The sequence below is a fragment of the Lolium rigidum genome, chromosome 2, assembly GCF_022539505.1.
Source record: "Lolium rigidum isolate FL_2022 chromosome 2, APGP_CSIRO_Lrig_0.1, whole genome shotgun sequence".
NCBI classification, from domain to species: Eukaryota; Viridiplantae; Streptophyta; class Magnoliopsida; order Poales; family Poaceae; genus Lolium; species Lolium rigidum.
This window is the reverse complement of record NC_061509.1, coordinates 209,114,052-209,129,968: the sequence shown is the minus strand read 5'-3', so window position 1 is coordinate 209,129,968 and position 15,917 is coordinate 209,114,052. Positions and strand designations below refer to the sequence as shown.

General features: G+C 49.4%; 1 protein-coding gene across 3 annotated transcripts; it reads right to left on the bottom strand.

Annotated features, from left to right (window-relative positions):
- Window positions 1-4,348: 4,348 nt before the first annotated feature.
- Window positions 4,349-7,682, bottom strand: LOC124692887 (dehydrin COR410-like). 3 transcript variants are annotated; one of them, XM_047226328.1, is made up of 3 exons: window positions 7,291-7,682; window positions 6,686-7,171; window positions 4,349-4,623 (listed from the first exon to the last, which is right to left on the bottom strand). In XM_047226328.1, exons 1-3 carry the CDS (start codon window positions 7,555-7,557, stop codon window positions 4,585-4,587), a joined length of 792 nt encoding a protein of 263 aa, XP_047082284.1. In that variant the 5' UTR covers window positions 7,558-7,682; the 3' UTR covers window positions 4,349-4,584. The 3 variants fall into 3 exon arrangements, with proteins under 3 accessions (XP_047082284.1, XP_047082283.1, XP_047082285.1); XM_047226327.1 differs by having other exon boundaries at window positions 4,349-4,632; window positions 6,695-7,171; XM_047226329.1 differs by lacking the exon at window positions 4,349-4,623 and having other exon boundaries at window positions 6,359-7,171.
- Window positions 7,683-15,917: the final 8,235 nt, after the last annotated feature.

Sequence of the window (15,917 nt, the reverse complement as noted above, 5' to 3'; positions counted from 1 at the left end):
TTGACTCTCTTCCCGATTCCATGATGTACATGCATTAGACTTGTGGAATTGCATGCTCTATCCAGTTCGAAGAATCTAACGGAAGACACTAGGCAATTATATTGAACATCTGCCCTCACATCTAGGCCAGCGGGACTTTTTAAAAGATCTATCACATGCCTTAGACGTGAATCGTTTGATTTTTTAGGGAGGCCGCAAATATTTATTTTAATATTGCATTGACTATGATTTAAACCCAATACCTTCTACGTATGACAGCATGTGGAATTGCATGGTCTAGCCAGTTCAATCAATTTCTAATTAATGAAAGAGACTAGGCAATTGTATTCAAAAAGACTAGCTCTTAGTCTTAAATGTTTTTTGAGTCGCTTGGCCATTCTTTCTGAACTAAATCACTCAAGAGAACCCATAGAATATCTCTTTAAGTAGAGGGGTGAATTCCATCTTGACCGACCATGCCACACAACTTGCTTCATAGCTCACCCAAAATATATCTTTATAACTATCCAATTACCGGATTAACGTTTGATTTGATAAACCCTAAGCAAGTCAATTTCCATCTAGTTCATGTGAGGTTCTCGGGTCTAAGGACATGTCATATACTATATACCGCTTGAGATTAAGATATCTCAACTCACTCGTTGCGTCTCTCATGTGGGACTGCCTGAGTTGGTGAACTCCTTTACTAGAGCCTGACACTAGTCAATGATATGTGTCCCCATAACCTTATTTACTAAGGATCATCAGAACAAACACCATATATATAGTATATAGTTAATCGCATACACGATGATACACATCACTGATGATGTTCATGGACAATCTAAAACCTATGAAAACACTCTGAAAATATCATCATCTGAAACATATAAAAGGTAGCTAATCCTATAGTAAAGGAGGCTCATGTGATTGCCTCTAGGGTATACTTCCAACACCCACAACCTACACATTGGTATGCTACTAGCAAAAACACAAACATTTTGATATTTACTGTATTTTTGGTACTTGAAAATATCTTTATGATAGTTATATCAGATGATGGTAAGCTATGGTAATAACGTGCTTTTTTCGATTGATTTATAGAAGTTGTATTCTTAAAGGGGATAAAGTGAGGCATAGGGCAGACCGAGAAAGAAATATGTATTGAAGTTTTGGGAACCTCATCCTTGCATACCATATTTTCAGAAACAGACGTGGATTTGGAGCAAAATTATTGGTACAATTTACAGCGCTAGCTATAGGCATGTGAAAGGGGAATAAAGGGCTGCAAACACATTCTTTTTTTTACTGTAACTACGGCGGGCGTGAACTAGCTTGAACATATATTTAGTCAAGTTGCCTATGAAGCTTTTCAGCCTCTACAACATAGGTTCAAATGGACCAGAGTACACGGAGAAGAAGAAGAAGAAAAACACACACCGACAACACACAAGACCGAGGAGAAAAAAGTGACCACCCCACAAAACGGGGGCAGTTGGCCGATGAGAATACTCATCGCGACCCAAGCACAACAATCACAAGTAAGAGTCCCGAGGACACACCAGAGGGACAACCCAACTCGAGGCTCCACTGGAGTAATCGAACGGCTTTGGTCCGCCGAGACCCATCAACGACACTGCACCATCGACGTAATCGAAGGGCCACGTGCATCCGAGACCACACTACGTATCGACACCACCTGTGTCGAGGGTGTGGCCGAATGGTCATACATGGTCGAGACGACGCCACGACGCGTGTGTGCCACTAGCTGGAGTCGAAGGGCATCACAAAGCACATACACGCCCATTGAGCATTCGCACATGGAGCACCCTCGACACGCCGAAGAGCTCCGACAAGGACCCGACACCGGAGCCCAGCAACCGGCAAGAAGAAGCCACCACCACCACTACCACGGCTCACCTTGCATCGGAGAGGAGATCGACCGCACCCATGGCCGCCATCTGCATCACCATGGGGCACACCGGTACAGACAGGAGCAGCGTCCTCTCCCACTGATGGCAAGACAGAGGGGCTCAACACCCAGCCACGACGACCCCCCGTGTGGGGAGCGCGTCACCACCATGGCCGCCACTGCGAAACCACGGCACCCACCAACCCCAGTTGCGATCCGCTGCATGTTGATGGCTTAGTAAAGAGGAGGCGATCCTCGCAGCCACAACACCGACCAGCAGGTGGCCAGCATATACTGCCGCGAAGATGGCCGAACGTCGACCACCACCGAACTGCCAGAATTGGGGAACTCGTCGACCCGAACCGGAAGCGTCACACCACATGGAGGGAAACAACAACAGAGACGACAGCTCCGCCCAGCACCATGCTGGCAGGAGCACCACACAACATCCCTCCCAAACGCCAGCCTAGAGAGACATGCCGCTCTAGATCGAGCGCAGCCTGGTCTTCAAGGGATCCTCCTAGGCATGCCGGCTTGGGAGAAGATAGAGGGCAGCAGCAGGACCTCCAACACCGCCCGATGCGTCGCCCGACGCGGCCACGCCGGCCGCCACCGCCAAAAACCACCGCGGGCCGCCGCCCGGATCCCAACCACCAACCTCTAGGGAGGAAGCCACCGGAATAGGCAGAACACGTAGCAGCCACCGCGCGTAGCAGCCGCGCCTCCCCTTCCGCCGCCGCCAGCCGCAACCGCCGGAGAAGGACGCCGGAGCCAGGCCGCCCAGATCTCGCGCACCGGAGGGCGCCCTGCCGCCACCGCGCCGCCAGGGTTTTCCCCGACGACGCCCACCGGTGGCGGCGAGGGCGGGGGAGGCCGGTCGCTCGCCGGATCTGAGGCCCCCCGGTGCAGCTCGGCTCAGCCACACAAGGACGGGAGCGGGCGACTTTTTCTTCTCGTGAGGGCATCTCCAACGGGGCGACACAAAGTGACCGGGCCGTCCGCGGCGATGCAAACCTGGCCCAAATATGCGCCTCAGATGCGTCTCTGCGGACGCCGCGTGGACGCGCGAAGTGTCCGCTCGCGTCTGACGGACGTTTCGTCGGGCCCGCCTGGCAGCGACCCTGCGTCGATGCGTCTTCTCAGGCGCGCCAACGACTGGCGTCGAGGCATCGCATCAGCAGTCTGCGCCATGTTAATGGCGATGCCTCGGCTGCCGAGCGGCCACCGCCCACCTCCGCCAACGCGTCCCGCGGCCGTCTCCTGCCTCCGGCCTATATAAAGAGGGGGCGCGTTCTTCTTCCTCATCCACTCCTCCAAACAAATTCTAGCCGCCACAAGCTCCACCGTAGCGCCGCCTAGCTTTTCCTGCGACGCAGCCAAGCCCGCGAGGAAGTCCATGGCGGGTCCTGGTGGCCTGCGAGGCGGTCGAGGCTGCGGGTCTTGGCGCCCCCGGGGCCGGGGCCGGGGCAAGGGCCGCCGTGGTGGAGTAGCTACGGCCCCACGGTCGCTGTCGCCTGCACCCTCCTCGTCTTCGCAGGAGGACCGCTGCTTCGAGTTCCTCCTCCGCATCGACGACGAGCCACTCGGCATCAAGCGGCTCCCGGATAAGTTCGTCGATGGCGTCGAGCCGGCGCACTTGCAGCTGCGGGAGGCCAGCTGCAACTTCTGCCGGTGGACTGTCGAGGTATTATTCGACGGGCATGGCAATATGTACCTGCACACGGGGTGGGACAAGTTCGCGCGCGACCTCGCGCTCGAGCCCGGCTGCCAGCTCACCTTCCTCTACGAGGGGGACGGCGAGATGATAGTCAAGGTGTTCGACGACACAACGTGCCGCATGCACTACCACACCGGCGAATCCGGCTCGGACACCGATAGTTAGAACTTAGAGTGTTCTTTCTTTGCAGCGAATATGGCTACGGGCCAGTTGAAGCCAGTAGTGAAGATTTTGGTTGTTCTTCCTCGAAAGAACCAACAGGGGTACCGTCACCAGCTAGATTTTCCAGTTTGGGTGACTGGGAGTGCCTGAGAATATTCTTTCTCAGCAGCTAATATACGGAATTAACATAACTGGTTTTTTTACAATGTTTTTATTTGTGCTAGCCATGGTTCAAATTATGTATTAATTTGTGTAAACCATGTTCTAATATGTTAATGTTTTGAACTATGTTTAAATGAAGAAGATGAAAAAAAAGTACAAAAAAAATGCGTCGCTCCGCTGGAGCCACCCCCAGACGCAAACGAACGCGCGGATAAAAACGGTCATTTCGCGTCCGCGAGGCGATGCAAACGAAGGCTCGCGGACAATAAAATGAGTCGCCCCTATGTCCTGAAATGCTGTTTCACTCCTGCAAACACATTCCACACACGAGAACGAATGTAACGCATTACAATGTACCGTCCACCATTCACATGTACAATGAAACAATATATTCGATTCAAGAAAATGCAGCAACATATGCAAGGCGGAAATATTTTAATTTTGAGGCATATTGCCCAGCAATAAACAATACGCATGACCACATACGTGGACAGACTTAACACACCAAGAGCCCGACCCTGAACTAAACACAAACTTCCATCACATGGCGGGCTCCGGACCTTCAAAGACAATCGACACGAACTTACAACGCAAAGCAAAAGAAAACACACGCAAACATTGAAGGAATAGGTCCGGTCTTGCTGATGGGAGATTAAGCGCTGGTCTTGTGGTCGGCTGCGGGTGCAGCGGCCTTGTCGTCCTCCCCAGCTGCAGGGCAGTGGCGGAGCCAGAGCAATAAAGCTGTGAACTTAGCATATGCATTGTAGTACTTGTAACCTTCCTCGCTACTAAAAGTTTAATTAACGACCATATCGTGCACTTCATTGTCCTCCATGCCCTCCATGACGTTATGCATCAAAGCTATATTATTACAAGTCTGGTAGTAATAAAACTAACATGTTTCAGTACGAATAATGCAATATCACTACCATTCAGTGCTTGAATAATTTGCTTCAGGATTATCCTTCTAAACTGAACTACTTAGTCCATACTCAATTTAACAATGATTCTGACTTGACATAAAGTATATGCAACACATTACAAATCACCATATACATTCAGTTTCAAGTGCTAGTATCAGCATATGGACAGAAAGAAAAGAAGAAAACTATTCACATGGTTTGCCACATGCTGTCTAACTCACGATGGATCTGCACAACGACTCAATCAACCTATACATTCAGTTTATAAATCTGCTAACATCATCTATGCAACGAGAAAATAAATAAAGACTATTACAGAGGTTTACAAAAGGTGAAACTAGCCATTGAATCTACAGGGGATTGAGATTGGTGCAGGTGGAATTTTTTATGAAATAGACATCGAATTTCTAATCTTAACTACTAACTCCATCCTAAAGCTTAAGAATTATATTATTTTTCAAAAGTCAAACTATACCAAGTTTGATTAAACTTTTACCAAAAAATTAACATGCAAAATACAAAATTTATATCATTAAATAGATAATAAAATATATTTTCGTATAGTATCTACAAAATATTATATTTGATGATAGATTGTTCTAAAAGTTTGGTCAAGCTTACTTGGTCCGACTTTTCAAAAAAAAAAAAAGCCTTAAGCTCTAGGATGGAGGTAGTAAAAAGCTTGTTGATATAGTCTAACTTCATCTCTGAGTTTGTATTTACTTACACCGAGGTTTCCTGGATCAGGACGCGGAGAGGCTGCGGCGTAGTCGATGAGCGGGTGATGGCGGGAGCGCGCATGCGGCGACGGTGTGGCAAGCTCGACGATCGGGCAATCTGGCTGTGGCGACGACCTGAGTTGAACACGATGGCGACGCTGCGGCAAGTTAGACGAGCGGGCGACTTGGCTGACGGTGGCGGCAAGATGCGGCGGCGGCGTGAGTAGAGACGGGCTAAGGAGATACGACCTGGGAACTTGTCCCATCATACTCGCCTTAAGTTTTTTTCCTGACTAATTAGGAAAGATGGAATTGTCTATCATACCCTCAGCAAATCAAGGGTGAGATATTCTTTACTACAACATGCAGTATAGGGTACCGTAAAAACTCTCTCTTTACTATTTTTTTGAAAGTTATATTTATAAGTTTACAGATCTTAATTTCTTCAGATGTAGCCAATGAACAAAGTTCAAATTCTAAAATTGATTTCTTTTGTATTCCTGGCTACCCGAAAATAAAAGGTATGTACCCGAGTGTAGTGATTGTCCATATTTTGAGAACTCTAAAGATTGGCAGATTTTTTCATTTTTCTGTAACTTAGAAATTAAATAGTCCAGGGATAGGATTTTGCATGCTTGTAGGATGCAACATTTGAATACTGACAGATTTTTTTTTGTAAGCTAGATGGTTTTTGTTTTTTATTTAGAAAATGAGAGGAGCACTGAATCTAGGGAGCACCTTTTAAACGACAATTTACATGGAATACACGGAACAATATATGTAATTGGAGAAATGCAACAGCATGTACTGGGCGGAAATCTTTAATGCCGAGGCATAATGCCCAGTAATAAACCAATACACATACACGTAGACAAACTTGACACCCAGAGCCTGACTCTGAACCAAACTGAAGCCCGTGTGTGAACCCTGAACTAAACACACGTAGCGACCTTCAAATCAAAGACGACCAACCCCCTCCCACCACCAGGACACGAACTTAAAAACGCAAAAACAGAACAAAACACACGCCAACACTGAATCAAGGTCCGGTCTTGCTGATGGAGTCTCGCGATTAAGCGCTGGTCTTGTGGTCGGCTGCGGGTGCAGCGGCCTTGTCCTCCTCCCCAGCTGCAGGGGTCTTGTGGTACCCCGGAATCTTGTCCATGATCTTGCCCAGGAGGCCCTTCTTCTCCTTCCCATCAGGGCTGCTCACCGCCTCCTCCGCGGCCGGCGCCGGCGCGTGCACCGGTGCCGGGGCATCGTGCGTGACCGCCGGCGCGACGGCAGCGTCCTCCGGCTTCTTGTGGGCGCCGGGGAGCTTCTCCTTGATCTTCTCGAGGAAGCCCTTCTTCTCCTCCTCGGGCACCGCCTCCGTCTCGACCTTCTCGACGGGGACGGCGGTGTCGTGGTGGGTCTGCAGAGCCGCGGGGGGCGCGGGCGCGGGCAGGCCCGTCGCGTGCTGGCCCTCGGCGGCGGTGGCGTCCTTGTGGCCGGGCAGCTTCTCCTTGAGCTTCTCCTTGAGGCCCTTCTTCTTCTTCCTCTTGATCACCTCGCCGTTGTCGTCGATCACCTCCTCCTCCTCCTCCTCGTCGCTCGACTGTGCATGAATACGAGGTCAGCATACGTAATAATCTTGCCAAAGATTATAGAAAGTGTGAATACTGAGATGGATGACGATGATGATTTAGATTTAATTTAGTGGTTTATTACACGTACCGAGCTTGAGCTGGAGCTGGACCTCTGCAGCTTGGTGAGGAGGCTCTCGTGCTTCTCGGCGTCGTAGTGCTCCTCGTGCTTGGCCTCGGCGGGCTCTTCCACGGAGACCTTCTCCATGCCGGCGGAGAGCTCCGCCTCGTCGTGCTTCTGTTGCTCGACTTTCTCCTCCTTCTTGCCGATGAGGTGGTTGAAGAAGCCCCTGTCCGTGACCTCCACCTGATCGGCCTCGCCGGTCTGCTGGGGCTGGGTGTTCCTCTCGTCCTCCATGATCTCGATCGGTCGGTGGTGCAGCTAAAAGCTTGTGAGAGCTAAAGAAAACGAGAGATCAGCGAGAGTACTGGTTCTTTGCTTGTGGGGTTTGCTTTGTGAATGAATGATGAAGGTATCCGGGCTGGAGCCGGTATATATAGGCGTCTCAAGGGCGTCTCAAGGGAGATGGAGAAGCGCTGCCGAAAGATATACACACACATCTGTAGCTGTGTCGACACAAGCAATCGACGCAGAAGAAAGAGGAGAAAAGAAACAGGAAGGAGGGGTTCCACGTCGCGAGCGACAGCGTGTCGGCCAGATGCGCGTGAGCCAGCCTGCCCAGTGGCGCCGCGACGCGTGTCGGTGCCGTGCGTGGGGCGGTCCGTCCGACGTGGATGGCGGTGCGTCGACTGACGAGAACGCGCGGTGGACGCAGCGTACTATTACATCGGGAGAGGTCGGCGGCGCCATGTGGAATGGTAGGCAGTAGCGCTCACCGAGGCGTGGCCGGCTGCGACGGGTCGGCGTGCCCTCTCCCCCATTCTTCCTGGCGTTTTCTCCGGTTACATTGCCGACTGGACGCCTGTCCACGTAACGTCACTCTCCCATAACCCATTATTGAGATTATTTAACCGATTGATCAAGTATTCAATCCATTTTTGAATAGTGGCGTAAAGCATTTTGTCCAGACACGATTCGTCGGGGTATAATAAGATAGCCTTAACATCGATTTCTTTCTTTCGGGTGCTGATGAGGATCAGGAGGAGGAGAGTTCGTGGTAGATTTCGTTACTAAATCAAGCATCATTGCATCAAGTTGGCAATGGGCCGCACGTCGGGGGAGAGCGAGTGATTGAACCGGCCACCGAGGCGCGTGACGAGGACGACGAAGAGAGATCCAGAGACCTCGACGTTGACATGTGGGGTCGAAGCACACCTACAGGTCCACCGGAGCCTAGTGAAGCAGGAGGGGTTTGCTTCCTTCCGTGAGTGGATTTGGTTCGGCAGGATATGTTATCATCATCAAAACCAGGCTGATTAAACTGCCGCCCCCGATGTGTGCAGCGCTCGTAATCAGATCGATCGAACTGGCTGTTCTTTTCCTCCATCTTTTCTCGCTTTGACGAAGCTATCTTAGGCAAATGTCGGTGGCGTGTCGGCCTTTTTCTTTTCACCGTCCAGCCCTGGAAAGCTCACCGGCACCGCCCAAGTCCGGGCAGAGACCCTACGGGCTACGGAATTAGCTGGAGCCATTATTGACTATCTTTTTCTGGAGATGCCGTGACAACCAGAAGCGGGGAAAGGTTCGGCGCTGCGCGATCGCGATGGATCAAACTAACTTTCTCGTTCCCCAGCTACTATGTATTTTCTGAACACTTCCCATTCCTGAACTTTGCACGATGGTATACCGTATACAAGGACAGCATATGCATCAGATCAGCAGCACCGGTAAACCGGCAGTAATCAGCTTGGCGAATTGTATCCCCGTCGCATAGGGGCTCGAACGGATCGGCGCGTAAACTAGTCCAGTCAGCAACATCGGATCCTGCCTGTGCCTGGACGGCCGGCCACTGGTCCGGCTTTCGCACACGGATCGTACAGTACGAGGCATGCAGCAGACACGGGCACCAGGAATCGATTTCAGTCCAGCGGCACGCGAGGCGCTCACTCGAGCGTTGATGCCCCCCGCCACATGCCTCAACAGGGCAAATCTGTACTGCCTTCACAGTTTACGCAGGTAGGCTCGCTGCTCGGTGCACCCACACGTACGGTGCCGACTACGTGGGCCAGCTGGCATCCTTGCGTCGTTTACCGCGAGTCGCGTCGGGGAGCTCGTTACTGCAACCAGGCTATGTGCAAGCAGTGCAATAAAAATAAACTTTGAGAACGGCGGTGAGATCGTCACTGAGGATGTGATTATTTGAAGACAGATTACATGGAGGAACTTAAGTTCCAGACAAGGAAACGTCCGCGTATCAGCTCACGTGAAACCCTAACAGCCGCATCGCTAGTCCCTCCTCTCCTCGCCCCCGCTGGTAGGAAAATCCCGACTCCAGCCGAACGACGGGTCTTCATCTTGACATGTGTTCCTCGCAAAGGGAGATCCCCATATGGAACGTCGTGCCAGATCTAGACATCGGCCACGTGTCGAGGAGCACGGATGCCGAGGGAAGCCTCGGGGCACCTTCGACGGAGCACGTATTGCCGCTGCTGCGAGGGGTGTGGCACCAATGCTAGCACACGCTGAGGTGATGAGGTTACGGCGGCTAAGGTTATCATCAGTGGTCCGACGCATTTTAAACACAAAAATTGTCTCTTTCGAATAGTTTAGGCTCGAGCCGCAGACACTAGTTTGATATGGAGCTCACCGACGATGAAGAATAAAATTATGTTGCGGTGGAAGCTTAGTCGGGATGTCGGGGGAGATGGTGGACCATCGGAGGAAGAGCTCTGGGCAAGGCATCGTGGAAGCGCTGGCGGCGGGTGAAGAAGACAATGTTTAGACCGAGGGCGGTGGTGGTAGTAGGGGAGTGGAGGTGCTAGCGGTGACGGATAAATCTTCTTTTTTTTCCTACTCTTGGACGCTCCTCATTTCGCCCCTTCCTCTTCTTTGTTTCGACCATGGGCACCTGGTCGGAATTGACCGTGCCATGGCTACCTCTAAACTAGCATCGCCTAGCCCAAGTTTGCTCCATAAAGCAAAATCTTAAAAATAATATTTAACATCAACTATGAAATTAATGTTTTTATTATATATTCTCTGAAGTTATATTTAATCATAAGAAACCGGAAATTCAATTCGGCTCCCATGTGCGTATGCACCCTCTACCAAAAAATCATATTTCGAAATGTCGAAAAAATTTAACAATTTTTTTTACATGTACATCTTCATAATATATGTTTGTTCGTCAAGTTTCACGAAAAACCAATATTTTGTGTGGTCTATATAAAAAAGAGAAAACTTATCTTGTGAAAAGCATTATTTTTAGCACTGAGTTTTGTCTTTTTTACACACGTCACATGATAAGTCGATTTTTTATGAAACAACTTTGTAAGCGTGTAGCACGAGAAGATTTACATGCGAATTTTTGGTTTCAATTTTTTTGAAATTCAAAATATGTGTAAGATGCATTTCAAAATAGAGGGAGCATATGCTCCCATGTTCCAAAACACCACTCCCGAAAGAAACCCCTTATTAAATTTTACAACCACTTGAAACTATAATTTAAGCATTACAAAATAATAAAAAATAGTTATAACTTAATAATTAATTTAGGACTTCACTAAGTAAACAAAGTACATGTTCAACTTATACTAAATGTTTACAAGTCCTACATGCAAAATAAATTATTCACTTCATGTCTTCAACCTTAATAGCTATTATTTCCTAATAGTTGAGAACATATAATAAACCCTAAAGTAATTATTTTAGAATCCCCACCAAACAAATGAAACTTTACATGCAAGCTAAATCATTAATGCCATGTCTTCATCTTTCATAACCACTATATGATCAAGTAGTAGAAGATGAATATGAACCCTAAATTGTTACTATCATATCAACAAAATTAATCACCCTTCCTTGATATAATAAGGATATTAACAACTATAAAGGCAACCATGTGTAGTAATGTCAATGTAATTTGACTTGCATGTTTATGCTCAACTAATAATAACCTTGTTTGTAAATCCACTCTACAGTGTAACATATTCTAAAGAAATCATTATAAATCACTAATCATAAATTATCCGGGTTAAGTTATGCTTAGAACGAGTGCATATTATATCTTCTCCATAATAGCTTCTTTGCCAAATTTTTAAACATTGTTCCTACCGAACGATGATGCTATTTTCAGAATTTGGAGTTATCACATATCGATGTCTTTGCCTATATAATTAATCTTGGCGTCAACCAGGAAAATTCATCACTTCCTCGTGCCATTTTAATTATTTTTATAAAATTACTTACACAGTATTATTCATATGATTCGTGCATCTAAAAATAAAGTATTACTTTTATAATTATGAATACGACTATGTGATGAGACGATAGAACCATGATTTAACTTAGTATTTGTGATTGTGATAACCTATGACACCCAGTGACAGTTCGGCAGACCTACTATCTAACAACGGGGTTATGATTGTAGAGGATGACCAGAGAAGGGGCAGTGCATTGTGTCATGGAGGAGTTGTTGACTGCCAAAACCCACCGGCGGGCAGCGGCCTTGTCAACACTGTAGAGCCGGGGGGAGCCTAGAGCTGCGGCTGGCTGAGACCCCTCCGAGCGACGGCCCGCAATGCTCTTCCCGGTCACACGCGGCGTTGCGAAGTGCAAGGGCGTGCCACCTGACCTATACCTGGTCGGGAAGGTGATGAGGTTGCCTCGCTTAGTTTCTGCGCAGGGCATACATGTAAACGTTAAATACGAGCCTCGATCGGCTCTCGGGTTATCCCGTGAATCGGCTCAAAGAGCCGATCCACCCATGATCCGTACGGGGTGCACGAATACTTGGTGGTCCTGCTTGATCAAGATGAAGCTAATGAGATCTACGACGATTTAGGGTTTTCACCGCATAACCGGATCATCCTACTCCGAGTTGGGCCTTGCGGCCACGCACGGTGCTCGTAAGCCGATCCTAAACAAGGCCAAAAAACCAACATGAAGTTGATCCTAGGAACATCCCGTTTAGGACTTGCGAACGCCACCCTACGTGCCACTTGGATCCTCCCCCCATTGTAAGGCCAAACTATTGCGGATATTAAACTAATCCTTGTAGAACAAGGAGCAATCGTAACGGATCGGATCTACTAAATAATGATCAAGCGGGGTGCCGCCCCCACACCTGAGATAGGCGTGAGGACGGCTAGATATGCTAGGGTTGCACTACGTAAGCATGCTTAAACGAAGAACAATGCTAACCCTAACACATCTAAAGATAACTACGTTGCTCGCCATCAAAAACGCTTCAGTACGAGCAACGCATGAACAACGTGGGGCTTGTGCTGCCTAGATCGCAAGATGCGATCTAGGCAGCATGTCGCTTACCTGATAGAAACCCTCGAGATGAAGGAGTTGGCGATGCGCCGAGATTGGTTTGTTTTTGGGGTTGAACGTGAGTTGTTGTTTATTCCATAAACCCTAGGTACATATTTATAGTCCAGGCGGACTCTCTAATGCGGGCGTGCACCAAACCGTGCACGAATAAAACTCTATCTCTAAACTAAAATACGATCTAATATGTTACAGATACACGGGCAATTAAGCCCAACTTGGTATAAAAGGCCGATCCACATACTTCTTCTATATATTTCTTCACATCCATCTTTGATCGCGGCCCACCTCTGACTTGGTCAAATTCCGGTGATAACACATGCCCCCCTGGTTTTGGAAATATTATTTCCAAAATCATCATGCTCTTCTCTCGTCGGGTCATGTCGTGGCATCACCGTTGCAGTACCTCTTGTCTCTTCATATTTTACAGTAAGGAGCCATGATGCCGATAACGAAGGCAGCGAAGATTAGTAACATGGCATCAGTGGTATGCAAACAATCGGCTCTCCTTGAGCAAATCGGCTCTTTACTAAAAAAACCCTCTTTTAATACTGAAGAAGCGTTCCCAGCCAACTGCTCTGCCGATAGTCGAAATCAGACGACCTCCTTTTTTTAAAAAAAAAAGGGAAACCGATGGCGCCGCATCAGTCTCTCTTATAAACACACCGGGCAACGTTGAGCTAGCCATCCTCCAAACGGTAACTCGCGACCTCTATCTGCAAAGACAGAGTCAGATCCCCAAATCGCCGCCTGAGCAGTTCCAATCCAACACCCCCTTCACAGATCTCGACCGCGCGGCTTCCAATCTCTTCAACGCATCCCATGGCGGAATCAGCTAACACTGACACCACGGTCTCCGGACTGAAGGTAATCCTCAACCTCCTCTTGCCGTTTGGTTTTGACACGGGATTAATGCAAACACTTGAATTAATACCTTGTTCCGCCATTAATCTAGGTTTCAGACATTCTTCTGCCACATCCTTCTCTCGCAAATTCGATGTGCCTCGGCCCTCGTTCTTCCGAGAGCCCTGCCCTGTTGATCTCATGCGAAGCTAACAGAATCCCCTTTGTGAGCCAAAACCTAGATCTGACTTCCTGGGCCGACTGCCTGCGAGCCTGGCCCAATCCCCCTGAAGGTTGGGTGGCATGGTACAGTAGGGTATCAAAGTCTCACTATGCCACTTGGGAAACCATAGGAATAGCCGATGCCCTGTCATTATCGCTGTCTTCTCTTGAGAAGAATGAGAACATCTTGAAAACCATCGGCTACTTCTGGTCTGACGCACTGAACTGTTTCATGTTTGGTCATGGTCCTATGACTCCGACCCTGCTGGATGTGGCCATGATCACAGGGCTAGACATTGCATCTCCCAGCCCTTCTGCATTCAAGCTGCCAAAGGTCCCCTTTACTCTCTCCTCCAAAAAAGAGTGTACCAGCTGGGGTGCCTATCTTAATCGTTATATGAAAACCAAAGGCCCGGTGACAGAGAGGGAGCACACAGCTCTTCTTGAATTTCTGGTTGGAGCACTTCATTTTCCGTGGTCCGTCACTTGCTCCTACCAAGAATTACCTCTCCCCGGCCTATGAACTCGCTAAAGGCACCCAACTTGGTCCAGGCAAGCTATTCCTTGGAGAGATTTATCGATCCCTTCAACCGATGTCCGTCAAACTGTTCACTCGCAAGACAATTAAAACTGGCGGCCCCTGGTGGTTCATCCAACTGTGGGCCCAACTATACTTCCAAAGCCAAATCCCGGACTTCCCATCGCCGACCAACCGCACCTTTCCGGATGAAAATGGCAAGGAAATTCGGTGTACCAGCTACGGCCAAGCCTCCGTATGGTCTCCCGGTAGCGATTGATCCCCAAGGAAGCAACGAGGGTGGTTTAAGATTTTCTTCCAGGGTTTAGACAACCCCCTGTTCCACCCTTATACTGAATCGGTGAACTTTGAAAACCCCGTTTCTTTCCGATTGGACGACCTTGCCGATGACGCCGACACACAGCACTTGTACTCCCTCATGATTCGTCCTTGCTTTCTCCCTGTTGGCATGAGCACCTCGAACCGGATCATCAAGCCCGGTTATGAGTGTTATCAACCAGTAGTAGCGGCTCGGCAGCTTGGTCTCGGACAGGTGCCCCCACACTTCTTCCTACACCACCTGACAGCAAGTAGAGCTGAACTGCCTGACATCCTCACCGCCCAAAGGTGCTACACCTTCTTTGACGCTCTGGCCATACCAATCCCCCACGACCTCCGTTTCTCCTTTACCACCGATGGCTTTGAAACTTGGTGGTCCATGTGGAAGACCCATGTCTTCAGGAGGGCACTAGGACCGCAGCTCGAAGGAGCTTGACGCCGAATATGATCCCCCTGCCGACCAGGTACCGTCACTTAAGTATTTCTTGTAACTGCCTTATGGTGATTGCCCGTGAACTGACTCTCTTCTCTTGGCAGCAACAAGATGGCCCCGCCCCTACACAAGCCGACGGCTCCCCTTCGTCTTTCTTCCTCCGGCACCGAGTGGTTCTCTTCGCGCGAGTTCGCCTCCCCGAAGAAAGTTATAATGCGGGGTCAACCGATTTCACCGAAATCGGCTTCCAAGAGCAAAGCGTCTTCGGGGCTCGTTGCCCCCCGAGCCTCGACTCAGGCGAGGACGGCGGTGAGGAAGGTAGCGGTCAGGAAAACCCTGAAGCGTAAAGCTCCGGCCCAGGAAAGCTTGCGTGTAAGTTGGTTTAGACCCTGCAGGCGCTTGTCCATTTTTTCCCAAAGAATTTGTTCATAACGCACTTGCATCCTTTCCTACAGGCCTCCACTGATGGATCCTCCAGTGGAGCCGAAGAAACCAGCCAGGGAGAATCGAGCTCAGGTGATTCCGAGAGGTCCACTACCCGGAGTCAGACGGCTTCGCCAGCGCCGGCTTCCAAGAAAAGGTCGATCACCGGAACCCCTACTCCTCAGGCCCCGACCAGATCAGGGTTACGTACGAAGCATCGCTGCGTTAAGAGGGCTCGCAAGAACCCACCAACCTCTCCATCAAGCCGGGAGGTCTCAAATGTAATTATCTTCGTGGTCATGCTCTCATGTTGTCCCGTTATCACTTGGATCGGCTAATCACTTCCTCTTGTAGGTCGCCGAAACTTCTAGCGGGGATGTTGAGGAGGTACGAGAGGCCGTCCGCTACCCCGGATCTAGCTGCCCCGACGCCCGCGGCTGCACGAGCGGTTGATCCAACCGAGTCCCCGTGAAAAGCCGATCGTTACTCGCGCCGGCCGCTCCTTCCCCCTTGGGAGAGGTATGTCTCCCCCTTTTGGCTCTATCA

What these genes read in the sequence shown, in the direction of transcription:
- LOC124692887 (XM_047226328.1), bottom strand. Translation starts at nt 7,557, where the DNA reads ATGGAGGACGAGAGGAACACCCAGCCCCAGCAGACCGGCGAGGCCGAT. An exon ending in CCAGCTCCAGCTCAAGCTCG is followed by an intron (nt 7,172 to 7,290) that starts GTACGTGTAATA and finishes ATTCATGCACAG; the next exon opens with TCGAGCGACGAGGAGGAGGA. An exon ending in CAGCTGGGGAGGAGGACAAG is followed by an intron (nt 4,624 to 6,685) that starts GCCGCTGCACCC and finishes GAGGACGACAAG; the next exon opens with GCCGCTGCACCCGCAGCCGA.